The sequence below is a fragment of the Drosophila ficusphila genome, unplaced genomic scaffold (genome assembly GCF_018152265.1).
Source record: "Drosophila ficusphila isolate 14025-0441.05 unplaced genomic scaffold, ASM1815226v1 contig_220, whole genome shotgun sequence".
Lineage (NCBI taxonomy): Eukaryota > Metazoa > Arthropoda > Insecta > Diptera > Drosophilidae > Drosophila > Drosophila ficusphila.
The window spans coordinates 301,360-327,115 of record NW_025064118.1 but is presented as its reverse complement, the minus strand read 5'-3'; the positions used below and the strand labels follow the sequence as shown (position 1 = coordinate 327,115).

General features: G+C 37.7%; 2 protein-coding genes and 1 long non-coding RNA gene across 4 annotated transcripts; 1 reads left to right on the top strand and 2 right to left on the bottom strand.

The window, feature by feature from the left end:
• Nucleotides 1-880: 880 nt before the first annotated feature.
• LOC108095001 lies at nt 881-1,978 on the top strand. Its single transcript, XR_006245345.1, has 2 exons — nt 881-1,519; nt 1,720-1,978. It is a non-coding gene; the product is annotated as an uncharacterized LOC108095001 (long non-coding RNA).
• Nucleotides 1,979-4,037: 2,059 nt separating this feature from the next.
• On the bottom strand, nt 4,038-9,503 carry LOC108095048 (eukaryotic translation initiation factor 4E transporter). Its single transcript, XM_017195950.1, has 8 exons — nt 9,149-9,503; nt 7,667-9,014; nt 6,800-6,929; nt 6,120-6,482; nt 5,827-6,033; nt 5,114-5,500; nt 4,414-4,728; nt 4,038-4,357 (listed from the first exon to the last, which is right to left on the bottom strand). The coding sequence occupies exons 1-8, from the start codon at nt 9,172-9,174 to the stop codon at nt 4,116-4,118; spliced, it is 3,018 nt and encodes a 1,005-aa protein (XP_017051439.1). The 5' UTR covers nt 9,175-9,503; the 3' UTR covers nt 4,038-4,115.
• Nucleotides 9,504-10,451: 948 nt separating this feature from the next.
• On the bottom strand, nt 10,452-25,073 carry LOC108095055. 2 transcript variants are annotated; one of them, XM_017195961.1, is made up of 5 exons: nt 24,755-25,073; nt 16,724-17,466; nt 11,373-12,109; nt 10,944-11,320; nt 10,452-10,826 (listed from the first exon to the last, which is right to left on the bottom strand). In XM_017195961.1, the coding sequence occupies exons 1-5, from the start codon at nt 24,761-24,763 to the stop codon at nt 10,482-10,484; spliced, it is 2,211 nt and encodes a 736-aa protein (XP_017051450.1). In that variant the 5' UTR covers nt 24,764-25,073; the 3' UTR covers nt 10,452-10,481. The 2 variants fall into 2 exon arrangements, with proteins under 2 accessions (XP_017051450.1, XP_017051451.1); XM_017195962.1 differs by having other exon boundaries at nt 10,709-10,826; nt 11,237-11,320.
• Nucleotides 25,074-25,756: the final 683 nt, after the last annotated feature.

The following is a 25,756-nucleotide window of genomic DNA, read 5'->3' as shown; positions in this document are numbered from 1 at the left end:
AAATACGTTATATAGTTGCTATATAACAAAATACTAAGATATAGTTTCATTGATAGATATAGTTTGGCTATATCATACCATAAAAGATTAATACCGCATGTCGTCAGGGTTAGGCCACTTTTGTAGTCAGGCTTGGGTCATCATAACTTTTACATTTTATTCGTGTATTTTCGATTTTTGTTGTAATATTTAAGTTTTTTGTAGCAAAAATATGCAAAATAAATTAAATAGATTTCCTTAAAAAAATATTTTGATGGATTGAATGAAGATGAATCATTTTTATCTTTTTCTTTAGTGTTCCTCTCTACCAACGAAAAAGAACTCTGAATAATTTGATATTTACAGTAAAATCCCAAATAATTAAATAAATGAACAAAATAATGTCAGATTTACCTGAATTCAATTTTATTCCACCACGTTACGATATTGTCAACGATTTTCTGAAGGTGGCCCAACCCTGACTACATGGCCCAACGCTGACTACATTTTTTTTTTTTTTCAAACGCCTATAACTTTTTTTTGTTTTTGTTTTTTTATTTTCTATTTTTGGTGAACACTTTGTCTTGCTTGTACCTTTCCAAAAATGTGTAAACTTAATCTAAATTGTCATTCGTTCAGAACTTATGGACATAGGTCAAAATATGGCCCAACCCTGACAACATTCCCCTATATATATATATATTTATATGTATATATTAAATAAGTCCCTCGTTTACTGTGTTTTATTCGGGTGTTGTTTTCTTTGGTTCCCTTTTTATACCCTTGCAGAGCAAAGGGTATTATAATTTCAGTTAGAAGTTTGCGACGCAGTGAAGGAGACACCTCAGACCCCATAAAGTATATATTCTTGATCAGCATCACGATCTGAATCGAAATACGTCTGCATGTCTGTCCGTATGTCCTCCTGTCTGTTTCTATGTAAACAAGTCTCTCAGTTTTAAAGTTATCTTGCCAGTGGCGGATTTACGGGAGTGGTTTTAGGGGTTCAAACCCCTACCAAAAAGCCCCGCAGAGCCGTAAAAATATCGTATTTTTTTTCAATCGAAAACCCCCCCACCAGATTAAAATTCTAAATTTTAAACACCAGGCCAACATAACCGCTTAGCAGGTGTAAATCGATCAGCTGATCAGCTTAAAATTGGCTTGTTCAGTGTTGAGCTCGTGACAAATTATTCTTGTCACGCCAACAACAACCACATGGAAATTAATTAATTACTTGTGCGCGGCGTGCTATTTCGTGACACGCACAAAGAATCAGCGTGGTTTCGCATCTCTGATCTGATGTTTAATTGGAAATAACGGTTCTTTCGAGTGATGCGGCGTTCTGATTGGTGGAAACAGTGAGGGAAAGTGTGCCAAGGACAGTTAACTTAAAAAAGAACCGTTACTTAAGTAAATTCAGTTGTACCAGCTGCAACCTGCTATTGATTATGTTGGCCTGGTGTCAGAAATCGAATTTCATATTGAAATTGGCTGGTTTCAAGATCCCAAACACCAGGCAAACAGAAAGGCTTAGTAGGTGGGTGCTCAGCAGCAGCCTTTATGTATAAGGCAGGGGCGGATGCAAAAAAAATTGGGGGGATCCGATCGAACAATTTTTTAGTTTGGCCTGGGAGTCCAATTAAATTCCTCCGTAATTGCTGAACATGTTGCACACTTGTGCGGCAAAAGAAACCCCGACCGAACAAGAGTTATAAAAACTATGCTTTTTCTTTTCAGGAATCAACGAGAGCAGCTGGAGCCTGGGCGCCTTCCCTGCCTCCCTGGCACATAAAACCAAGTTTGGGCCAGATCCACAGCAGAGCAGGTCAGCGAGGGCTTCTACTTCTCCACTACTCTCTTTCCGGAACTTATTCGCGGACGATTATTACTGGACGAGCAGAGCGAGGAGCAGATATTAGTTTTATGATAAGAAAATTTATTTGAATTGTACAAACCTAAAAGCATAATGTTTAATCATAATATAAAATAATAGTAAGATGGAATAGTCACATAAATACAGTGGCGGATTTACCATATAGGCAACATAGGCAGCTGCCTAGGGCGGCAAATTTTTAGGGGCGGCAAATTTCGACTGTTAACACTACATAAAATACTACTTTTGAAAATTAGGCTCCAGTCTAGGGCGGCAAAATCAAAACTGCCTAGGGCGGCAAATTGTCTTAATCCGCCCCTGCATAAATAGCTTACTTATAATAATAAAAACTATACTATAAGTTAAGATAAACTTATAGTAGGAAACTTAGCTATTATTATATTATGTCTGAATTATTGAATATAATAAAAACTAACTAATGAAATTATTGACTGTTTTAATGTGGTAGGCGGGTGGGGAATTTGAAATACCAGGCAGCCCCCTAATTGTAGCCGAAAGCTTCTGTTAGTAAGCAATTATTTGGTATTGATTTTGGCTGAAAATGAAATACCAGGCAGCCCCCTAATTGTAGCAGAAAGCTTCTGTCAGTAAGCAATTATTTGGTATTGATTTTGGCTGAAAATGAAATACCAGGCAGCCCCCTAATTGTAGCCGAAAGCTTCTGTTAGTAAGCAATTATTTGGTATTGATTTTGGCTGAAAATGAAATACCAGGCAGCCCCCTAATTGTAGCAGAAAGCTTCTGTCAGTAAGCAATTATTTGGTATTGATTTTGGCTGAAAATGCAGCCCCCTAATTGTAGCAGAAAGCTTCTGTCAGTAAGCAATTATTTGGTATTGATTTTGGCTGAAAATGCAGCCCCCTAATTGTAGCAGACAGCTTCTGTCAGTAAGCAATTATTTGGTATTGATTTTCGCTGAAAATGCAGCCCCCTAATTGTAGCAGACAGCTTCTGTCAGTAAGCAATTATTTGGTATTGATTTTGGCTGAAAATGCAGCCCCCTAATTGTAGCAGAAAACTTCTGTCAGTAAGCAATTATTTGGTATTGATTTTGGCTGAAAATGAAATACCAGGCAGCCCCCTAATTGTAGCAGAAAGCTTCTGTCAGTAAGCAATTATTTGGTATTGATTTTGGCTGAAAATGAAATACCAGGCAGCCCCCTAATTGTGGCAGACAGCTTCTGTCAGTAAGCAATTATTTGGTATTGATTTTGGCTAAAAATGCAGCCCCCTAATTGTAGCAGACAGCTTCTGTCAGTAAACAATTATTTGGTATTGATTTTGGCTGAAAAAGCAGCCCCCTAATTGTAGCAGACAGCTTCTGTCAGTAAGCAATTATTTTGGTATTGATTTTGGCTGAAAATGCAGTCTCCTAATTGTAGCAGAAAGCTTCTGTCAGTAAGCACAATTTTCGCAAAAAATGACGATGTTACCCCTTAAGAAAATTTTGAAAAATGGCCAAAAATCATTTTTTTTTTTTAATCGTCCAAAAAGTGATTGGGCTCGTTAACTGTGGTCATAAGGTGCTGAATATACTTGTTGCTGGCTTGGATGTCTGCGGCCAATTGGTGTGAAATTGGTTGTGAAATTACAAATTAGACAAATAATTTGCAATAATATAAAATTGCGACTATAATTAAAGATCTAAGCTGTCCTATCTCTCAAGTTGGATCCGACTGCTCATGGTGTGCCAATTTAATTTAAAATCGGTTAAGTAGTTTAGGAGTCCATCGCGGACAAACATCGTGACAGGAGATTTATATATATTAAGACATGGTTGACGGACCGTGGGCTGAAAGAGGTTTTGAAGAAGTCAGAGATTTTGGGGGGAGTCCGGACATCCTGGCTCACCTCCTTTCGTCCGCCCCTGATAAAAAGAATAACATTTTCTGCAAGCAAATTGCGACGAACTAAAATTCCTATTTGAAATCGTCCTTCCATAAAGAAATTGTTTTGATGTAAAACATGGAATATTTGCACAAACCTTAGTGAGAATTGTGAGTGCTTTTCCAACTACGAGGGATAATAAGCTGCTGGAAATGGTAGAGCTATGTTAATAAATATTATTGAAAACTTTATTAAATTGTAATTTGCTCAAAACTCCATTTTAAAATAGTGATCGGGCCAATACACCAGAACTTTCCTAAGCATAAACCAAACATTTATTTTGAACATTTAAAAATTGGATTTAATTAAATTTCTTATTACACTGCTTTAAACTTAAATACTTCTTAAAGAATTAATTGTGCACAACGGCTGAGGAATGCTGAATACTACGCTCAAATTCTTCTAAGCTAAGCGCTTGGCTCATATTTAAGAGAGGAAGTTTTCCAGCTGAAGCTCTAGCAAGAAGTTCCGGAGAAAACCACTGTGCCAATTGATTAGTGGTTGGGGACGGCACTTGGTCCTCTCTGTGGTAGCCGGAAGCTGCGATGCTATTACTTTTAATTCCATTTACAGATTCTGGGCTGTCACAATAACCTACAAGTTATATAAGAAAATGTATTACGTCAGAAATGAAGAGTCCGTCTTTTTACCTGGTATGGGTGACGACATTGGTAGATTTGCTTGGCGATGCATTTCCCCATAAATAACCCTGTGTCTAGGTTGTTGACGTGCCTGTTGCTGCTGTTGTTGCAAAAAAAGTTGATGCCATCCCGCAGGAGAATGAATGTCCTGATGCACATTTTCAGTACTTAAAATTGATTCCGCAGGTTGGGTGGATTTGAATCGAAGTTGTTGCTGCGGCATCTGTTGCAGCACTGGCTGCATTTCGATTTTATGGGGCGTAAAAGAAGCTGCTGGATTTTGTTGAGGCAGTGAATTTAGTCCTCCTTTTAGAATAGGTCGACCTATAATAAAAGCAAAAAAATTGGTTTACAATTCATAAAACCTTTTTACATTTTGCAACTTTTTCATTGATAAACAACATTTAAGGTACGACGATTTTTCTATACTTTTTATACAAATAAAAAACAAAATACTTTTTAAAAATGCAAGGCTGCGTACCAGATAAGGATAACCTTGAAAATTTTAACAACATCACACGTCGCGGGAAACTTCACGCGAATTTGATCATTTTATGCAATTTCCATATAAAGAAAAAACACAATAGAAACCCACTTGCACTTGTTGTTTGTGTAACTCTCACTTTAAATATTTGGTTGCCTTTAAATAAGGCCGTAAGAGTATAAGTATTTCTAATTAAATTTTTGATAAATCCACAAATATACTTACCAAATGATTTTCCCTGCGGCATTTGCATATTACCAGAGGTCCATTTTACCACCGGATGGCTACGACACTGCGGCAGATTAGAAGACATTTGCTGGGCATTCGGGTTTATAGTAAAGTTGCCTCCGCCTAATATCATTCGGGGCTGTGCGGCCATAGCTGCCGTCGGTTGCGTATCAGGCCCCATGTTTGAGTTCGTACCATGTTGTTTAGTGTGCTGTAGGTGCATTTGATATTGGCTGTGAGATGTGCTCGGGGTTTGAGTTGTATCTTTATCAGCAGTCATTTTCCTAAGAACTGATGTAGGCGTAAATGCGAGAGGAGTTGGGCAATTACCGTGGCCAATATGCTGATTAAAAGCTTGGTTGGCACAATTTTGCGAAATCAATTCTGAAAAAAATTGGAAAATATAAACATATTTAGTCTTTAGAAGTTTACAATTTAGTATTTTATAATTCAAAATTTAAATATTTTGAAGCAAAAAGGTTGTTCAAACAAAAATAATAGTAAATGCAAAAACAATTTTTCAAAAATAATTTTTCTTCTATTTTTTATGATTTTTCAAAGTCGGAAAAGATTTGTTTGGAAAAGAGAAAAATATGGCTTAAATGCGTATCTCCAGTCATTTTCAAAAAATCACAAGTCTACAAGTCTATGCATCCAGTTTTAGTTTAAAAACAGTCAATTGTAAATTGTTCTCTTCTGAAAATACAAACCTTCAGAATAATGCTGATGAACCGGTGGAGCTTGAAGAAACGATGCATGTGTGCTAATCTGATGATCGGCAGGAGAAACAGGGTTCCTTTTCGTTTGAGAATAATCACGAAGGACGGCTGCAATAGCCTCCCTTGTGGGTGCTGGAGTGCTAGGATTGCCAAACTCTTTTTCCAGAAAGTCCATAGAAACTTCTCCGCAAAGAAGGCCTAATAGTTATAAAAAAACATTTTTTAAGTGGAAATTATTTACTTAAAAAAAAATAAAAAACCCCGAATTTGTTTTAATATCTTACTTTGAATTAGATGTTGTTTTTGCGTAAAGATGTGATTACTGTTCGCAATGTTTGGCGCGCGGACATTCAAACCAGTTTCCTGCTGATGGCCGTCGTTCAGCTTATTTTGTTGACTTGACTCAAACTGGTCTGGCTTTGCCACATTTGAATGGTTTATCATATGATATACATCATTGCCAGAATTGGGCTGCCTTGCTTGAGAGCCCAACTGTTGCAGCAACTTCTTGAACGCCTCAGTATCTCGGGCAATGGGGGTTTCAACGTGCACCATATTAGGGAATGGTCCTGCCATTGGACTCGCACTTTCTGTCGCCATTTCCACCTTAGTCATTTGTGCTTCCAAATCTTTGACACTTGGAATACCTTCAAAATAATGGTACATGTTAGTTATTTGAATAGACGTAACACTAAAATATTAAAATAATTCAAGCTGACTGGATTTATTTCGGGTTTCAGTTAGGATTTCTGCTTCATATTCTCGTACGGCGTTTTGACAGATCTCGTATTCACATCAAACAAATATATGGCAATCACTTTTTATAAGATTCATTTCTCAACCCAGATTTCAGATACAAATTGAAGATATTTATTTATGTTGTTCATTTCGCACAGAAGTTTTTCTTCGCTCAATAAATCCAGCCAGGTAATCAAATTTGTTATATGTAAAGAACTTCACTTACCTAATTTTTCTTGGGCTTGTGATTCCCGCAATCCTGAAAGCTCGTGATTATTTGCAGCTTCCTTATTTCGAAACCATCGTGTAAAACGGGATGTTCCTTTCGTTTCGCCCTTTTCAACTCCATCATTTATCTATATAAGTGATAGACATGAAATAAAGCGGATAAATGAATAAATTAATCACTGACTTAATAATTAAATGCGCAGAGGTAAATTTTCTTTTTACCTATACACATTAATAAGACATTAAAAAGTGTACAATCATATATATTGTATTTATAACAAGCTTAATCCTCTGCGGAGGACTGCAATAGAGAAGACCAGCAGATATAGATAGAAATAAACCACAAAACAGTCCCAACGGATATAAAATATTTATTAAGGGGCACAACTAGTGTGCCGCCAAAAAAAAAGGTGCTTTTTGGGAATTTTTATTAAAAAAAACTTCTTGATCAATTATTTCAAAGTTTTCAGAAGATATTTATACATGTTTTAAGAATATACAGTGAAATTTGTAAAGAAAAAAATTAAATATTTTTTAAGTTAGAGCCGATCTTCAACGGTGCTAAAAAAAAGGTTCTTAACTGCTGCAGTGATTCCGGCCTTCTCCGTGGATGAAATTAAAAAAAAATCTCGTTAAACTATATAATATTTTCTACACAATGACCTACAATAAAAAAAAAATATCAAAAATTTTTTATAATACTTATACTTCAGAAGTTGTAGACTATGTCATTAAATTTAAAACAAATATATTACTCGTATCGCCGCAAAAAAAGAAAACACAACTATAACCCTTTTTTGCCATTAAAACCTTACCCCACCGTTTTGCAAATTCATACAAATTAATAAATTATTTGCATATTTACCATAAGGGAATGATCCAAAGGATGTATGTTGAGAAAGGCGTCGAAATTAAATTCACTTTCAGAACTTTGGTTGTAGTGCAACTGACTCGAATGGTTATTCTGATTTGTCGCTTCTGATAAATTTTGAGTAAATGTCAATTTGTTTTCACCAATATGTTTCATATCGTCCAATGGACTTGGGTCGTTCAAACTGGCATTACTACTTCGCCTCGAACTTTTATCGTTGGTTGCCTGCACATTCAACTTTTTATCTTTGTGAGAAAATTGATCGTAATCTTTTTCACCGGAGCATTCTTCAGTGTTTTCCAGCTCATCAAAGCCGTGCAGGTCAATGGTTTCAAGCTGTGATGTTGGCCCGCCGCTAAACCATTCTGGTTCTTCGAGGATCTGATACGAGTTACCGCGCTTCCCACGACTTTGATTATTGTTGGACTCCTTATTTGACAAGCGTCGACCACTAACTCCCTGTCGATCAAGTGTCCTTTTGGTGTCATATTGAAAACGACGGTCTGTAGGTTCAGGAACACGATCAACCAATCGTCCACTAAACGTGCGATGGCGGTGTTGGCTTTGATTAGTTTGATTGACTCCACTTCCTCCTCCGCTTTCAATGGGTGCACTGTCATTTTCAGCATCAAGGGTTATTTCCTTTGACTTTTGACCTTTATATTCCCAATTGTCATTCCTGGGCAAAAGGCGACCACTGCCAATCCTCCTTTCCTGTCTGGTTGTCGAGAATGTTGGGGAAGATGATGAGCCCACGTCGTGATCAGGAGTGTAATTTAAACGTGTTTCAAAACTATCCAACTCGATTGTTTTTCGACTAGGAGATACGGGTGTCCCCTTGCTTTCCCTTCTGTAGGATGCACTTGTGTCTACTGTCGCCTCACTGTTCTCCACGCCATTGCCACCGGTCACTGCTGCAAAACGCTTCTTGGCAAACGCCGGCATCAGGTGTGACGATGATATGCTCCGATGATCAATGACGGGTAATTTAAACGACTGCCTATCTGCCTGTGAATCCTTATCCTTCTCCTCACCCCCTCCTGCTTGGAGAGAATCCGCAGGTATAAAACGTTGGTAGTAGTTATTCGCCCGTTCACGATTTCTCAGGGCGCGACGAGAGCTTATTGATCCGTTGTTGGAACAGTTCAGAGTCGAGTTATCTGCTTCAGGGGACAGCCGATGTTTGTTTTGATTTAAAAAGTTGTTTACGACATTTAACGAAGCTGCGTTAAAATTAATTTTCCAAAAGCCCAATGTGTGAAGTTCAGTTCGATTTGTACATTGCGGGCGCTGTCGACTTTTACTTTCATATCGCAGAGCCAACAGATCTGCTCTTGTGTACCTTAAAGTCAAAGAAAACCAGTTTTAATAAACCTTAAAAAAATTTTCACAAGAAGGTATGCCTTCGGAAATACGTGGTTGATATATTTATAAGTTTTTAAAAATTAAAAACACATCAAAGTTTCACACACATACCTTGATTTCGATTTCGTTACATCCATTTCTGAATATAATTTCTTTAATATTATCAGTAATCAGTAATCTAAGGTTTTACTCCAAAATTAACGAAAAACAAATCAAAAAACTTGTTTCTTTAAAGATATATTAATTTTTGTGTATGTTTGTGATGAACACAAGAGTTTTGCGCACCACTTACGCAAACACACAAAAACACTTTAATTTGTATATCTATAGATTTTAATATACAATTTTATCTTTTAAATAACTGCAGATAGTTTTTGAGTTCTGACAAAAAGTATGTCAAAAATCATTTACTAATATATTCGTTTAATTTCATGTTTTATGACAATCAGAGAAATTGTTTCCGGGATTTTATTGACAGTGAAAATAATCGGTTCTTATCGAGCTACCAGGTTTTACGGAGTTAACACTGATTTTGGAACGTTGAAAAATAAACGAAATGTTTAACATAGTCATTAACAGTTTATTCCCACACAGTCCATCCGTAAAAACACATTTTAGTCAAATTTGAAATTATCAGGCAGGCTCCGGTTTTCAGTTTTTTTTTCGTTTTCGTTTTTGGGCGAAAACGTACGTTTTCGTTTTAGGTGCTCCGTTTTTCACAATTTCTTTGACATCGTTTCGTTATCGGAACGTTTCATTTTTTCATCGTTTCCCACATCGTTTCAACAGCTGACTTGTTTGCATTTATATTTTCAATTGCCTGTTTTGAAGCAAAGAATATTGAACCTCTTATAAATCGTAATTTTGTTTCGTTACTTCTTATTCCTCGCTCATTTCTGCTCTATTGAAGAGTCGGCGGTGGAGATGCGGAGCCGTTCCATGTTGGCGTTCTCTTTTCTGTCTGCCAAGAGGGCAACTGTCCTCACAGAGGTTACCCACTGCATGATATAATTCTAAAGAATGTCTGAATGAACCTTCGTTCGTTAGAGAGATTTAGTTCGAGACAGGACCGGAACCAATCCTAGTTTCTTTTCTCCGAGGAGAGCATTAACTTCGACGCGGAGAACAGCAGTAAAATACAAAAACCTAAATCAATAAATTCAACCCCTTTTGCTAAACCGAAACCTAATCTTTGTCATTTCTTAAAATAAAAAAATTAAGTTTCATGTTATCAAAGTTGACTATACATCCAGTAGCCCTGAAGCCTTACCTTTTGTTAATCAGTATTTGCACATTTTGTTAAGAAATTTATTTTCAAGTTCTAGAATTATTTTTAGGCACCCATAAAAAAATCGGAACTTATAACAGCTTTAAAGTACATAATAAAATATTCTCAAATGCGTTTAAACTAAAATACATTTCAGATTTTCTATATTTTAAAAATTTACTTAAGGTCTAGACAATTTTCACTTGTGGCTGTTTCGTAACAACATAGTGGTCCAATGTTGCCGATTGGATAGCTCCATGTGCTGGGCTCCGTCAAAGAGTTGGGACTAAAGGTTGCCTGCCGAGATTGTTGTGGACAGAACGAGTGCAAGTGAGACTTCAAGAATACTGGAAAGGCAACCCGTTGCTGTATTTGCAGGCTGGAGGATACATCTTTTGCAGCTAAGCACTTTGATTTCTCGCCAATTAATTTCGGAACACCTTTTTTTAAAAGGTTTCGCTCCAGTTGAGTGTTATCGTTTTTCCGACGAGTTAAAAGTTTTTGATTAAATCCTTTTGAATCCTGAAACAAAAAATGTTGATAAATATTTTTTGTCAAATTTTTTTAAGGAGACAATCTTTATTCGGAATAAGAAAAGAATAAACTTATTTTAATTAAGCCCTTCAGTAGTTCTCTTACCTCTGGATTTTTTAATTTGTTTTCGCACAATAACGGCTTGCTTATTGGAGATACACCTGACGTTTTCTTTTTTTCAAATTGAAACATTGAGACAGAATTCGTATTTTTAGTTGAGCATTCATTGTCATTAAAATCTAGTTGATCTTCGGCATCTGTGGAAATGACATCTATATCGATGTCTGCTTCTTCATCAATATTTGTACTGCTTGACTGGGAAAGAATACTGCTTTCGCTTTCAGACACAGTGTTGCCAAGTGTTTGGGGAACATCAACATGTTGATTTAAAAGTTTACCTTCGTCTTCCGTTGTCTCGATGTCCACCAGTTCGTCGTCATCGTCGTTATCGTCTGTACTTCTGACTACACTTAAAGACTTTTCTGAAAACGATATTTTTTATTATAAGCAGCGTAAAGTTATTATTATACTTACTTTCAAAACTAGATTCCACTGTTTCTAGGAGTGGCGAAAAAGCCTCATGACCCACTATCTGGTGAGTAGAACCCGATATACTATTATGAGTAAGAACCGTTGTTGTTCTTGTTGATTGTGCAGGGTGAATATAATGGCATCTTTTTGAATCACTAGATCTCGTGTATAAAGATGTGGATACAATTGCTGTTGAAGCGACGACTGGCTTAAATGCAGAGCAGTTTATTATCGAAGGAATGTTGTATTCGGCGAGGGTTAGCCCCTTGTTTGCAACTCCAGACAGCTTACGGCTTTTCATAACGCCACATAGCGATGAACGGGACTCGTTTTTTATATTGATTGGACTTTCATCGGAGAGTCGAACCGCATTAACAGTCGACAATGAGAGATTCGCGTCGGGTCGAGACCACGATCGTGGGCAAGAGCCAAAATCCTGGCTTTGTTCGTTGTTGTCGCCACTGATGAGTTTTTTCGAATACTGTTCTTGGTAATGTTGATCCTTCTGCTGCCACATGTAGTCCACTACAAAGTTTCTAGAAATTGGCATTATGGATAGCTCCCGCTCGTTGCGAAGAGAATGCAAAGGTGACAAGACGGTAGAGCCATGCAAATTAAAAGGTACACCCACTGTTGCAGCTGCCACCGCCGTCACTCCGACCACAGCTGCAGCTGCAGCCACAGTACTGTAGTTATACTGACTATCTATTGATCTCTTTGGTTGCGGGGACTCTGGATTTCTGAAAATCGGCATTAAGAAAGCTTAATTATAATAAACGTCTATATTAACAAGAAAGGATAAGGGCATAAGGGCGATATGCCACTTGTAAATCGAATAAAAATTAGAAAAGTTATGCGCCTAAAAGTGCTGGGATCTGATACTTTTTCTGCAAATCCATTTTGCACAAATTTTGAATGGGGCGGAAAAATAGAAAATCCGATTTTGCAAAAAGTGTAAGGAGGGGAGTCCATTAAAAAATTTCGAAACAATTTATTTTCTGAAATTTAAAAAGCTGGTATGCAACTTTGTTATAGCTCTAGAAACATGAAAGAAAACACCTTCTCCGTCAAGATAAAATCGTTTTTGGCCATTTTATGCAGGTTTTACCGAAAAAAAGGTACGAAAAAATGGAAAATCCGATTTTGCAAAAAGTGTAAGGGGGGTGTTCGGTCATGCCGCAGCCTAAATCAAACCACTAATTTCAAATCGTAACGTAAAACCAAATTCTCGATGTTCTCCTTTGCTATTTGCCCTGCGCGGCAACACTGTTCTAATTGTCATTTCTAACTACTTTTGCACTCTTTCGCTTATCGCTTCCTGGCCTTAGTCCACGGCAAGCTTCATCCCAGTTCGAATTTGTACACGCTCATAGAAGGCACGGTCGCTGATCGCCTGCCTATATTCTCTTCGGCTGTATACTCTTCGCGACGTTTAAGGTCTGCCTGCCCAACATATCTTTACTAATTCGATTTGTACTCGCTTACAAGAAGGCACGAACGCTGATCGCTTGCTAAAATCTCTCGCGTCTATAAACTTTCGCTAAAGGCATAGACAAATCGGTCTGCCTGCTACAATACCTTTTCGCTGAGAAAAAGGCACAGACAATTAGGTCTGCCTGCCTAATTCAAACCAACAAACAATAACTCTGTGAATTTAAGGCCTTGGTGCCAGTAATAAATAAGTGCAATTTAAATCTAAAATTTGTGCGTTTTTTATTTACTTGGGCACAAGGTAACGGTTAGTAAAAAAGCTTACTGACCCACCAATAGAAATTCGAACCATTTACATAACAGCAGAACATAAGCGCAACATAAACTTCGCTAGAGTCTCGCACACGCCCGCCCCCGCGCATCGTAAAGTGCATTTTCGTTTTCGCTTTGTGCCTTCGTTCCCGCTTTGAACGTTTTGCAGCGGCGACAAATCGTTTGTGCGCGGGTTCATTGCATATGCTATAGGCTTTGCTATTGGAGTTCTGCACTGCTTTGATACTAGCGCAACTGATGCGGGACGTACGCAACATGAAGCTCATCGTTTCTGCTGTAGCTTTATCATGGATAAGCGATGAACCTTCACGTTTCCAAGTATTTATTGCTAATCGAATTTCCTTAATTCAAGAGCTATCCAGTGGCATGAATTGGCGCTATGTACCGACTGACTGTAATCCTGCCGACATCTTGTCAAGAGGTGCTTCCCCGACTGAGCTTCTCGAATCTGCCCTTTGGTTCAGAGGCCCAGCTTTTCTTCTCAATAATCAGCACGATTGGCCTGAATCTTGTTTGCCTGTGAAGACTCTGCCCGAGCTCAGAAAGCGCATTTTGATTGGCGTCTCTACCGAAGTGGATCTGACTTAAAGGCGCAAGGTTTTGAATTCCTGGCAAAAGATGACCCACACCTTTGGATATGTATACAAATTTGCACACCGTATAAGACGTCCTGGTCTTGCCGTCGAAGATGTCAAAATGGGCACTCAGATGCTCATCAGATGTATCCAAATGAGCAACCTGGCTGATGACTACTGGAGACTGCATTCTAAGCAGCAAATTTCATCATCCAGCCCGTTGTCCTCTCTATTGCCATTCATCGATAGCCTCGGTCTGATCCGAGTTGGTGGCCGTCTACAGAATTCGTCCTTGGATTACAATGCGCAGCATCCTGTCATACTGCCACGCCAGCATCCAGTTACACGTGCCATTATACTGGACTTGCATCGGAGGAACTTGCATTCTGGTCCACGAGCTCTGCTCGCTCACATGCGCCTTCAGTTTTGGCCGATAGGTGGCCGGAAAACAGTGTCAGCTGCAACGTCAAAATGCGTCATTTGCTTTCGTGCCAAACCACAGCTTTCTCAACACATAATGGCTGACTTGCCCAAGGATCGTGTAAACGCCACGTCTACGTTCATGGTTACTGGTCTGGACTTCTGCGGTCCATTTTATTACAAAACCGGAGTTCGAAGCAAGGTGCCTGTGAAAACGTACGTCTGCGTTTTCATCTGTTTCGCGACGAAAGCGATCCATCTAGAGCTTGTCCAGGATCTTTCGACACAAGCATTTTTGGGAGCACTGAAGCGGTTTATTCTCACTAGAGGCAAACCTGTCCGAATGTGGTCGGATAATGCCACGAACTTCGTTGGAGCCAAGAACGAGCTAACTGAGCTGAAGAATCTGTTCTTATCGAGCCCCCACATTCGAGCGATTGAAGATTCGATTGAGTGGCGTTTTATTTCCCCTCGTTCACCTCACTTTGGAGGTCTCTGGGAGGCTGCAGTAAAAACGGCCAAATTTCATTTCTACCGTTCTGTTGGCCCATCGTTATTATCGTTCGATGAATTGCGCACTCTCATTTGCCACATTGCGGCGATTGTAAACTCATCCACGGCCTTTACTCCCTCTTTCAGAGAATCCGGCAGATCTTGAGGCGCTAACTTCTGCACACTTTCTTGGCACAGTTCCACTGGTGTTGTACTCTGAGCCTGACGTCACAAAGCTGAACTTCAATCGTTTGGACCGCTGGCAGAGAATTTCCTACTTCCAACAAATCTTCTGGTCACGGTGTCGTGAAGAGTACTTGACCCTGTTACAGCAACGGTCAAAGTGGCGCACTCCCAAACCTGTGCTACAAATCAACGAGGTCGTCTTCACTCTGCCTCCATTTAAATGGCCATTAGCCAGGATCATGGAATTGGTGCCTGGATCTGATGGAGTTGCTCGTGTGGCTCGAATCTCTCGAAGGGCTGTCCGCAAGCTGTGCGTGCTGCCGAAGCTGGATCTGGTTGAAAGCCCTGGTCTTCCAACAGGGGGGGTATGTTCGGTCATGCCGCAGCCTAAATCAAACCACTAATTTCAAATCGTAACGTAAAACGAAATTCTCGATGTTCTCCTTTGCTATTTGCCCTGCGCGGCAACACTGTTCTAATCGTCATTTCTAACTACTTTTGCACTCTTTCGCTTATCGCTTCCTGGCCTTAGTCCACGGCAAGCTTCATCCCAGTTCGAATTTGTACACGCTCATAGAAGGCACGGTCGCTGATCGCCTGCCTATATTCTCTTCGGCTGTATACTCTTCGCGACGTTTAAGGCACAGACAAATCGGTCTGCCTGCCCAACATATCTTTACTAATTCGATTTGTACTCGCTTACAAGAAGGCACGAACGCTGATCGCTTGCTAAAATCTCTCGCGTCTATATACTTTCGCTAAAGGCATAGACAAATCGGTCTGCCTGCTACAAATCCCTTTTCGTTGAGAAAAAGGCACAGACAATTCGGTCTGCCTGCCTAATTCAAACCAACAAACAATAACTCTGTGAATTTAAGGCCTTGGTGCCAGTAATAAATAAGTGCAATTTAAATCTAAAATTTGTGCGTTTTTTATTTACTTGGGCACAAGGTAACGGTTAGTAAAAAAGCTTACTGACCCAACAGGGGGAGTCCATGAAAATTTCGAAAAAATTTATTTTCTTAAATGATGATGATCTGTTGCTTAACTAGGACAACGAGTAAATAATATGAGTATGGCGGTCAGACTGCACCTTTACAGTCTAGTGAAAAACAACGATGATGTCATTTTTTATAGCCCTGCAGAGGATATTATAATTTCAGTCAGAAGTTTGCAACGCAGTGAAGGAGACACCTCAGACCCCATAAAGTATATATCTTCTTGATCAGCATCGCGATCTGCATCGCGATCTGCATCGAAATACGTTTGTACGTCTGTACGTCGGATAATCGGATAATTTCATATAACTGCCATAACGTTGTTGTTTCCTATCATATTGACATGATTTTTAGAATTTCAAGTTGTTTACCTACCCTTTAAACAAGGAAAAAAAATCATAAAAATCGAAAAACTATGTATATCACATAGCTGTCATGGGAAAGAACAAAAAATCTATATAGAATTAACGAAAATAAAATTGTAACATCGTTGTTTTTTATCAGACAATCATGATTTTTAGAATATAGAGTTTTCTAATGACTCTTGAATCTCGAATTAAATTTTATTAAAATCGGATGACTATATCTCATATATGTAGCTGTCATATGTGCAATCATCGAAAATATAGAAAATCAACAGAAAAATCGTCATAGCTTCAATGCTGTTTAGCTTTTGTGTATTTTGCTAGATATAATTGATGACTGCAAGGGTAGGTATATAACCTTCAACTCGCTGAATCTAGCTTCCTTTCTTGTTTTAAAAAAGAATTTCTGAAAATTTCATATATTTATTGAAAATAAACACAGACGGACGGACCAGTAAAAAATCATCTGATGACCAATATGAGTTTCTACACAAATATCAACGATCGCACATTTGATGTAGGCACTTTGTTTCTATAAACTTTTTGATTCTCACCTTTCGCATTCACTGTCCTTGACATCTTTTTCGAAGTTCGTTGGTGAACTGCAGGAACTTCCGCCAATTCCAGGAACGGACGATGGTGACGTTGGCGAGCCTTGGTTTATATTACTAATGGTGCTGCTAACAAGTCGTTTTCTAGTGCCACCATTAAACATTGCCTTGACATCTTCCCAGGCATGAATAATTTTCTCATCGTAGGCATTTCCACTTAGTGTCATGTGCCGACGCCAGGAATTGAAGTTCGCCGCATCGGGCTGAACATACCGGTCATTAGTTGTTATGCGATGCGAATGGAAAATAAACTTATTTGGCGAGAAAAACATTCCGCAATATGAACATTTTATACACTTTGCCCTTGACGAGTTGTATCGAGAAGGTAGGAATGATCCGCGGCAGCCCCAAGCACATTTGTGCTGGACGTTGAATGCGAAATCGTCTGGAAGTCGCGGCGGTGTGTTATCGCCCAGGAAACTCTTACACAGTCGCTCCGCTTCTCTTCGCGTTATCATTCCACAGCGTCGGGAACTCACTGGCATGGCACCAGCTCTTCTTAAAATCTCCAATTGCACGGGGGTACACTGGACACATGTGATGCCAAGCGCAACCCTTCTGTTATGTATCTCATTGTAACTGAATTGCTTTAGTAAAGTATTCGAGATCTGTGCAAGGCAGAGGCGCTCCTGGTTCTCGATGTACAACGACACAATTGGCACTCCGTACAGCAAAACGGAGCTTACCTGAAATAGTTAACTTTAATTATTCCAGATTTTTTCACGATGTTCAACATTATTATAATAATCAAAATCAAAACCATTATGTTTTCAGATTTTCAAATTTTTTTTGGCGGATTTTGAACTAAATTTCATTTAAACCGGACGACTTTATCATATGTCTGTTATATGAACAATCGTCGAAAATTGGACAAACTAAAAATAAAACACCTCTTAGATTTTATATTAAAATGTTTTTTATACCCTTGCAGAGCAAAGGGTATTATAATTTTGGCCAGAAGTTTGCAACGCAGTGAAGGAGACACCTCAGACCCCATAAAGTATATATATTCTTGATCAGCATCACGATCTGAGTCGAAATACATCTGTACGTCTGTCCGTCTGTCTGTCTGTCCGTCTGTCCGTCTGTCCGTCTGTCCGTCTGTCCTCCTGTCCGTTTCTGCCTAAACTAGTCTCTCAGTTTTAAAGCTATATTGCTGAAACTTTCCCAAAAGATGTGTAGTTATTGCACGCAGTATATAAGTCGGAACGAGCCGGATCGGCCGACTATATCGGATAGCTCCCATACAAGAGGTTAAAAAAAATAAAGGATAAAAAATTATTACGCCGTTGTTTTTGATCAGATCGACTTGAATTCTTCAAGATGGCGTTTTCTAACGGGTATTAAATTTCGGATTAAATTTTATCAAAATCGAATAACCCTATCATATAGCTGCCATAGGAAAGATCTAAAAATATATATAGAAATAATGGCAAAATAATCACAACGTTGTTGTTTTTTATTCCACGAGCATGATTTTTACAACATCGACTTTATGAACTACCCTTGAACCGAGAAAAAAATTTCATCAAAATCGGACGACTATATCATATAGCTGCCATATGAACAATAGTCGAAAATATGGAAAATTAATAGAAAAGTCGTCATAGCTTCGATGTTGTTAGCCTTTATGTATTTTGTTCGATATGTTTAATGACTGCAAGGGTATATAAGCTTCGGCTTGCCGAAGCTAGCTTCCTTTCTTGTTTTTTTTTAATTCAAAAATAAAATCGTGCAATTTTATAGAATATTAGGTAAGATTATTTTAGAAAAGGGCTTAGATTCTTTTCTCAATTGAAATTTTTCTTAAAAGACATACAAATAATAAAGCCGAGCACGTAGCAATTAATTCCCCGAGGAAACATTTGTCCTGCTTTAAGTGGTTTGGCGCCCTTAAACTTATTCGAGCCATCTTTTCAGACAAGAACCGATGTGCTTATATATAATAAATTAGGCTGTCGCCTGTATATGTAGGTATATTGGGGGAGTCGGTGGACCAGCAAGTAGAGCGCTGCTTTCCGAACCGAGAAGACCTGGGTTCGATTCCCAGGCTCCCCGACAAAAAGAAACGGTCTCCTTTTCCAAACTCCATCACTTCTATGCCCTACCGCTCACTTAACAATAACAACACAAATTAGATTAGGCAACCCCACCACTAGGGTAAGCCGCTTCTGGCTAATCACCAGTTCGATCGAAAATACCAATGATTATTGAATCCACTATAAGTTGTAGAGGCCCTATGCTTCCGGTTGGAGTGATAAAGGAAATTTGTTTAGCAAGCACTAGAAGAAACAAAATGAAATACTTTGATGAGAAATCAGGAACGAAATATATTAAAATAATTTTAAAGAAATAAAATAATTAAACAGGAAAGGAAGCTAGTATGCTGATCCAGAATTTATGTACTTTATGGGGCGAGGTGACTGAAATTATAATACCCTCTGCAAGGGTATAAAAATCGGACCACTGTATCAAATAGCTGCCATATGAACAATCGCCGAAAATATAGAAAGTTAATAAACAAATCGTCATAGCTATGATGTTGGTAAAAATTTATGTATTTTGTGGGAAATATTTGATGGCTGCAAGGGTATATAAGCTTCGGCTCGTCAAAGCTAGCTTCCTTTCTTGTTTTTTCAATCTCTTTTATGGAAGCTATCCGATATAGTCGCTCGATCCGCCCCGTTCTGACCTATAAGCTGCGTGCAAGATAGAGATGGCGTTAAAAGTAAGAGACTAGTTAATGTAGATACAGATATACAGATACAGATATATTACAACAATATATTTGTAAGAACGTAGGTATAATGGAAATTTGAACTTCCATAATAAAATCGATACAAGACATAAATAATTTGAGAAGTGTAAGATAGTGGCCTTGAACAAATAACAGGAGACCTTTTGATATCAAAGATTTTAGAAAATAACTGTTAACTGTTTTTAAGATTCAACGTTCGTTTTTATAGCACGTTAACAAAATAACAACATCAAAATGTGATGTTAGCCTTATATATACATATACATATGTATTACCTTTTACTACAAATTTATTCAACATAAATTGGAATCAGAACTCTCACTTCTTATGTGAAAACTCCCTTATTCAATTAAAGAATGCGTGTGAATGGCATAATTGAAAGGAGCCTGTCCCTAGAGACCATTTCGTTAGAGATAATAAGGTTAGCAAAAAGTTATAAAGTACAGATTGTTAAGCTTAATGCCTTTGTTACGGCATGCCCACGCTTAAATTGCCAACAGAAAGGGAACAAATGATTAAGGGATTCCTCAACGGGAAGGGAAACCGAGGGTGGAACGAATTACAAACCAGTGAGGTAAATAATGACAAAATTATATTAGTATTTAGAAAAACGGCAGATTGTTAACAATCTGGCAGATGTACTCAGACATTCGGCGGAAAATGAGTATTCTGGAACGAGAGCCTTAGGTTAGCGCATTTTTTGCAGGGTTGTTTGTAAATACAAGACTAAAACTTTGTTTTGGGAGTATACTTAAACAATGTTATATTTATATAATATTTATACCCTTGCAGAGGGTATTATAATGTTATCAAAATTGAATAACTAAACCATATAACTGCCATAGGAAAGATCGAAAAATGTATACAGAAATAATGGAAAACAAGAAACAAGTTTATATAGTAGTATATAGTTTAGATATTGTCGTTCGGTTTTTATGAAATTTAATTCGAAAATAAAGATTCATTAGGAAACACTATAATTCAATAAATATGCTTGTTTGATGAAAAACAACGATGTAGTAGTTTTATTTCCTTTAATTCTATATAGATTTTTCGATCGTTTCTATGGTAGCTGTCTTATAGAATTGTCAGATTTTTATGAAATTTTTTTTCTCGAATCAAGGGTAGTTAAGAAAGCTTATGTTCTAAAAATCTCGTGGAATAAATCTATATAGAATTAACGGGAATAAAATGAAATGTTGTTTTTCATCAGATAATCATGATTTTTGGAAATTAGACTTTTGAATTAAAACAAAAATTTTTTTAAATCGGACGAATATAATATATCATACAGTTGCCATAATAAATATTTTTCGAAAATATGGAAAATTAATAGAAACACCGACATAGATTCGATGTTGTTCAGCCTTTGTTTATTTTGTTCGACATATTTGATAACTTTCTTGTTAATAAATAAGCGAATTACTATACATCTCTAGTCTAAGATGTCTATATCTACAAGAAAGGTGATGCTAATTGAAAATATATTCACTTTATGGGGTGGTAGCAATCCTAAAATTTTATTTCTATAAGGATATTAAAATCCTTTGTTTTGCTTAGTTGTATTTTGTATAACATAAGATAAGTTATTGAATTGAGGTATAGAGAAAACTAAACGATTACACTTGCTTATTAAAAAGGGTAAAGAAAATACTATAATCTCGAAACTTGGCAATAAAAGCGCGTTTTGAGCATAAATTCAATTATCCCTAATTAATTTGAGTGTTTGTTTGGACAGGGAGTGCCATTGACTTTCACTTCTATTGCTTGTACAGGTTTCATATTTCAAATGGGAAGAGTACACTCGTCTACAGTCATCCAATTGTACATGCACGAGGGCCTATTAAAATCGAAAACGATTACGTTTCGAAAGGCCCGGGGGTGGATTTCAGAAGCATATGCCATTTGACGAACGTGAATACAAATGTAGATGCGCTGGGGTAGATAAAAAATAGACTAAAATGCCCACTGATGAGTTGGCAATAATTCGCTTGAGTGGTTACTGTCAACAGGCAAATAATAGGTGTTCTATTTAAGGGCGGACAAACTTTATTACACAGCTTGTCGCTGCTGGTGCCGGTGCCGGGCTCAGCGTTGGCCTTTTGTTTACACGTATAACATCATGTATATTTAATTGGGTTAAATTGCTTGGCGATTAACATTTGGAAATGAAATGTGCGGATAATTGAGTTTACCTTGTCTAATTAGTTTTGCTTTTCAGACTAAAAGCTCGCAGTCACAGAAACAATAACTGATTTCAAGTGCCGATTCCCTAATGGCGTTCTTTTTGATTTAGTTTCCAAAGTATAGAGGTAAGTGGATAATGTATGGGTTATCCACAATTCTATATTCTACGTTCCTTAATCTAATCTGCTAGATGATCACAAATAACTAGAATAAAGCTTGCATCGGCTTCACCCAATGTAAAAATGTTGTCCAAGGGGAGAAATATTTTAGTCAGATGTCGCAAAATATTTTCCTACTTCCATTTAGATTTCAATAATAAAACGCATGACACTTGTATTCTAAAGCAACACAAGTTTTCTCTGTTGTAAGCTTGATTCTAACGACGGCAGCAATAATGTATACAGTATAGTAGTTATGTTTTCCATTTGAAATTATTCCCTTGGAAAGGATATATGTAGTAATTTAAGACTCGATAACTCCTAATCAGCATCTAAATCGATCTAAACGTTTACATCTTTCCTCTGTTCGTCTGCCTATTTATATGTAAGCTAGTTTCAAAGTTTTAAAACTTTCTTTCTGTAACTTAACCAAAAGGTGCGTAGTCATTGCACGCAGTATTTAATTTGAAAAACAAGAAAGGAAGCTAGCTTCGACCAGCCGAAGCTTATATACCCTTGCAGTCATCAAATATGTCGATCAAAATGCATAAGGGCCAAACAACATCGAAACTATTACTATTTGTATACCCTCGCAGAGCAATAGGGTATTATAATTTCAGTCAAAAGTTTGCAACGCAGTGAAGGAGACACCTCAGGCCCGATAAAGTATATATATTCTTGATCAGCATCACGATCAGAATCCAAATACGCAGGTACGTCTGTCTGTCTGTCCGTCTGTCCGTTTCTACGCAAACTAGTCTCTCAGTTTTAAAGCTATCGTGCTGAAACTGTACCAAAAGGTGTGTAGTTATTGCACGCAGTATATAAGTCGGAACGAGCCGGATCGGCCGACTATATCGGACAGCTCCCAAACAAGAGGTCAAAAAAATAAAGGAAGACGATGTTTTTCGTCGAATTGATTTGATTTCTTCCAGATGGCGTTTTTGAAGTGAAAACTTTCTTAGCGGCGCTGAGCACTTTTTTTGTATGGGTAAAAACTTTCAAACTCGCGTCAGGGTCCCGTTATGCTGATCGAAAAAGCGTAAGATCAAGGGGAAGGGAGAGGAAATAGTATCTCCCACTCTTTCTACCGTGCCTGAGTCATGGTACAATTATACAAGGTAGTCTCGTCGGCTGCAAAATGTTAACCCTTGTGTGCTTGTGAAAAATACTTGTTGCAATTATTGCAGCAAGCACATACAAGGAGTAACATGTAATATTGCAGAAAAATATTTTGAAATGTGAACAATATGGGAGCGAGTCCTGAAGGGCAGCTTTGTGTAAAAACCGAAAATTTCGGAAAAATTAATACTCATGGTCATATAACAGTCCTTTTTAAGCCCCGTGCACAGCATAAGGGTAAACGACATCATCTTGTTCTGTTTCTTTCGCACTTACGGGAAAACACCCTCTCACTCGCACTCATTGTAGTGCCCAATAGGGGAAAAAAAAGCCGACGAGACTACCTTGTACTCATGGTGCAATTATACAAGGTAGTCCCGTCGGCAGCAGAATTGTTCGGGTTCACTCCCCTATCGACCCGAACGCTCTGGTTTTCGTAGGAAAACACTCTTTCTCTCGCTCTAATTGTAGTGTCGATAGGGGAGTAACGAGCCGACGGGACTACCTTGTGTAGTTGTACCATGCTTGTACTTACACTTAAATAGGTTCGAATCAAAACTGCTTGTTTCTTACTTCAGTTATCATAAACCAATTGTATCAGTTGCAAAAATTTGCGATGATGATTCTGATAATAACGATGGTGTAAAAGTCGTCGAAATTATGGATGGAAGTTGATTTTTCTGAGATATAAAATTTAATGTAATATATAAATAACGATATAATATTATAAATAACAACATATAAATTGCCATATTTGTGTACGATAGCGCAATAAATAAACATTGTATTCTACCTCTCTCATAAATGATAGTACTTTTATACTTCTAATTAAACACAACGTTAATATTGAAGAGTTTTCACTTCTGCCGGCACTCCCGGAGTGCTACCGGTGTTTTTTTTTCAGACATATTTCGATTCAGATGGTGACGCTGATCAAGAATATATATACTTTATGGGGTCTGAGGTGTCTCCTTCACTGCGTTGCAAACTTCTGACGGAAATTAGAATATCCTTTTGCTTTGCAAAACGCCGTTGTTTTTGATCAGATTGACTTGATTTTTTCCAGATTGCGTTTTCTAACTATTATTGAGTTTTGGATTAAATTTTATCAAAATCGGATAATTTAATCCCACAAGCAGGATTTTCAAAATATTAAGTTTTTTTATTTTCTCTCGTATGGGAGCTATCCGACATAATCGGCCGATCCGGCCGTTCCGACTTATATACTGCGTGCAATAACTAACTACTTTTGGGAAAGTTTCATCCAGATTGTATAGAAACGGGCAGGAGGATAGATGGACAGACGCACAGACGGACAGACGTATTTCGATTCAGATCGTGATGCTGATCAAGAATATATGTACTTTCTGGGGTCTGAGGTGTCTACTACTTCACTGCCTTCTGGCCTAAATTATAATACCCTTTGCTCTGCTAGGGTATAATAATAGTCATAACTTCGATGTTGTTTAGCCTTTGTGTATTTTGTTCGACGTAGGTAGGGTATATAAGCTTCGGCTGGCTGAGGCTAGCTCCCTTTCTTGTTTTTAATAAATTATTATTATTTCAAGAAAGCCTTTTTGGTTGAAAATTTCTTCTTTACTGCGATGTAAAGATGTGACATAAATGCAATATGAGAGGTACACAAACCAAAATTATAAACTATGACAATTTATATATGTATACACTCAAGCCGTTTTTGGTTCGATTCGAAATTCTTTATTACTTAGACTTCTGCTTCTGGTCACTTACCGATGTCATTTTTATTTGAATTTCCTGTACGTAAGGATTACTTTTAGGGCTTGTAACCTCTTTCTTATTACATAAAACAGGGCGAAAAGCTTGAAGCGAAATTTATCGAGTTGGTATAAAGTATGGAGATATACGATTTTTAATAATAAGTCACATAAAAATCGCTTTTATTGCGATTTGTTATATTTTAATTTATGGTTTATGTTTGCGTGAAAACACCTTGCTTCAGGATTAGGTGTTTTTTGCTTTAAAGTCCTACAGGGTACATTCTTAGATCATACATTTTGCGTATGATATTTTTCCATATCATCGTTTTCTATATTTTTATAACACTCATAGTCCTTCGAAATGACATTGTTTTGCTCCGATGTAACGAGGTTTTCACAAAATATTATTTAAAATTGTGAGACTGGCGCGTTTTTCTCTGAGGACTAGAATATCGCATCACGAAATAGCTTTGAAAACTGAATATGAAGCACACTTTTTGTTGATATTGACAACGCGGTAGTGAGAGACCAAATCAGATGCAGACTTGAAACATCTTAAATACCAAATACCCTTAGTCAAATGGCAGCCAATAAGGGAACAAGGACAAAGAAAACACCACAAAAGAACGAGAATTTATATACACTGACGTAGAAACAGGCCAATGAGGTAAAACTTTCCCAATACCAAGAGGCGTTTCCAACACACTACGCCTGCGTAGTTCTTGTGTCAGAGATTCACCCCAATATTTCCACGAGAATGTAAAGCTATTCAAAATATTTGACTGTTGAATGCTGCTTTTAATTAAATTAACTTTTCCACCAAAATTGATGTATGTTAATTGAATTTGGCATTGCATATCAGAGCACGTGCTTTAATACATGAGTGCCCAATTAAATCGTTATTTTCTCAAACCAGGTTAAAACTAACTCGTGACATAACTACTGTAAAATGATTAATTTATTTGAATATCCCCTACAACAAAAAATGTTCATGTTCTTATAACCCAAATATATC

Coding starts and splice junctions, on each gene's coding strand:
- LOC108095048 (XM_017195950.1), bottom strand. CDS start 9,174: ATGGATGTAACGAAATCGAAATCAAG. Junction 4,729..5,113: donor GCCGCAGGGAAAATCATTTG/GTAAGTATATTT, acceptor CTTTTATTATAG/GTCGACCTATTCTAAAAGGA. Junction 4,358..4,413: donor AATGTCGTCACCCATACCAG/GTAAAAAGACGG, acceptor TATAACTTGTAG/GTTATTGTGACAGCCCAGAA.
- LOC108095055 (XM_017195961.1), bottom strand. Junction 12,110..16,723: donor AAGGACAGTGAATGCGAAAG/GTGAGAATCAAA, acceptor GCCGATTTTCAG/AAATCCAGAGTCCCCGCAAC. Junction 11,321..11,372: donor AGTGGAATCTAGTTTTGAAA/GTAAGTATAATA, acceptor TATCGTTTTCAG/AAAAGTCTTTAAGTGTAGTC.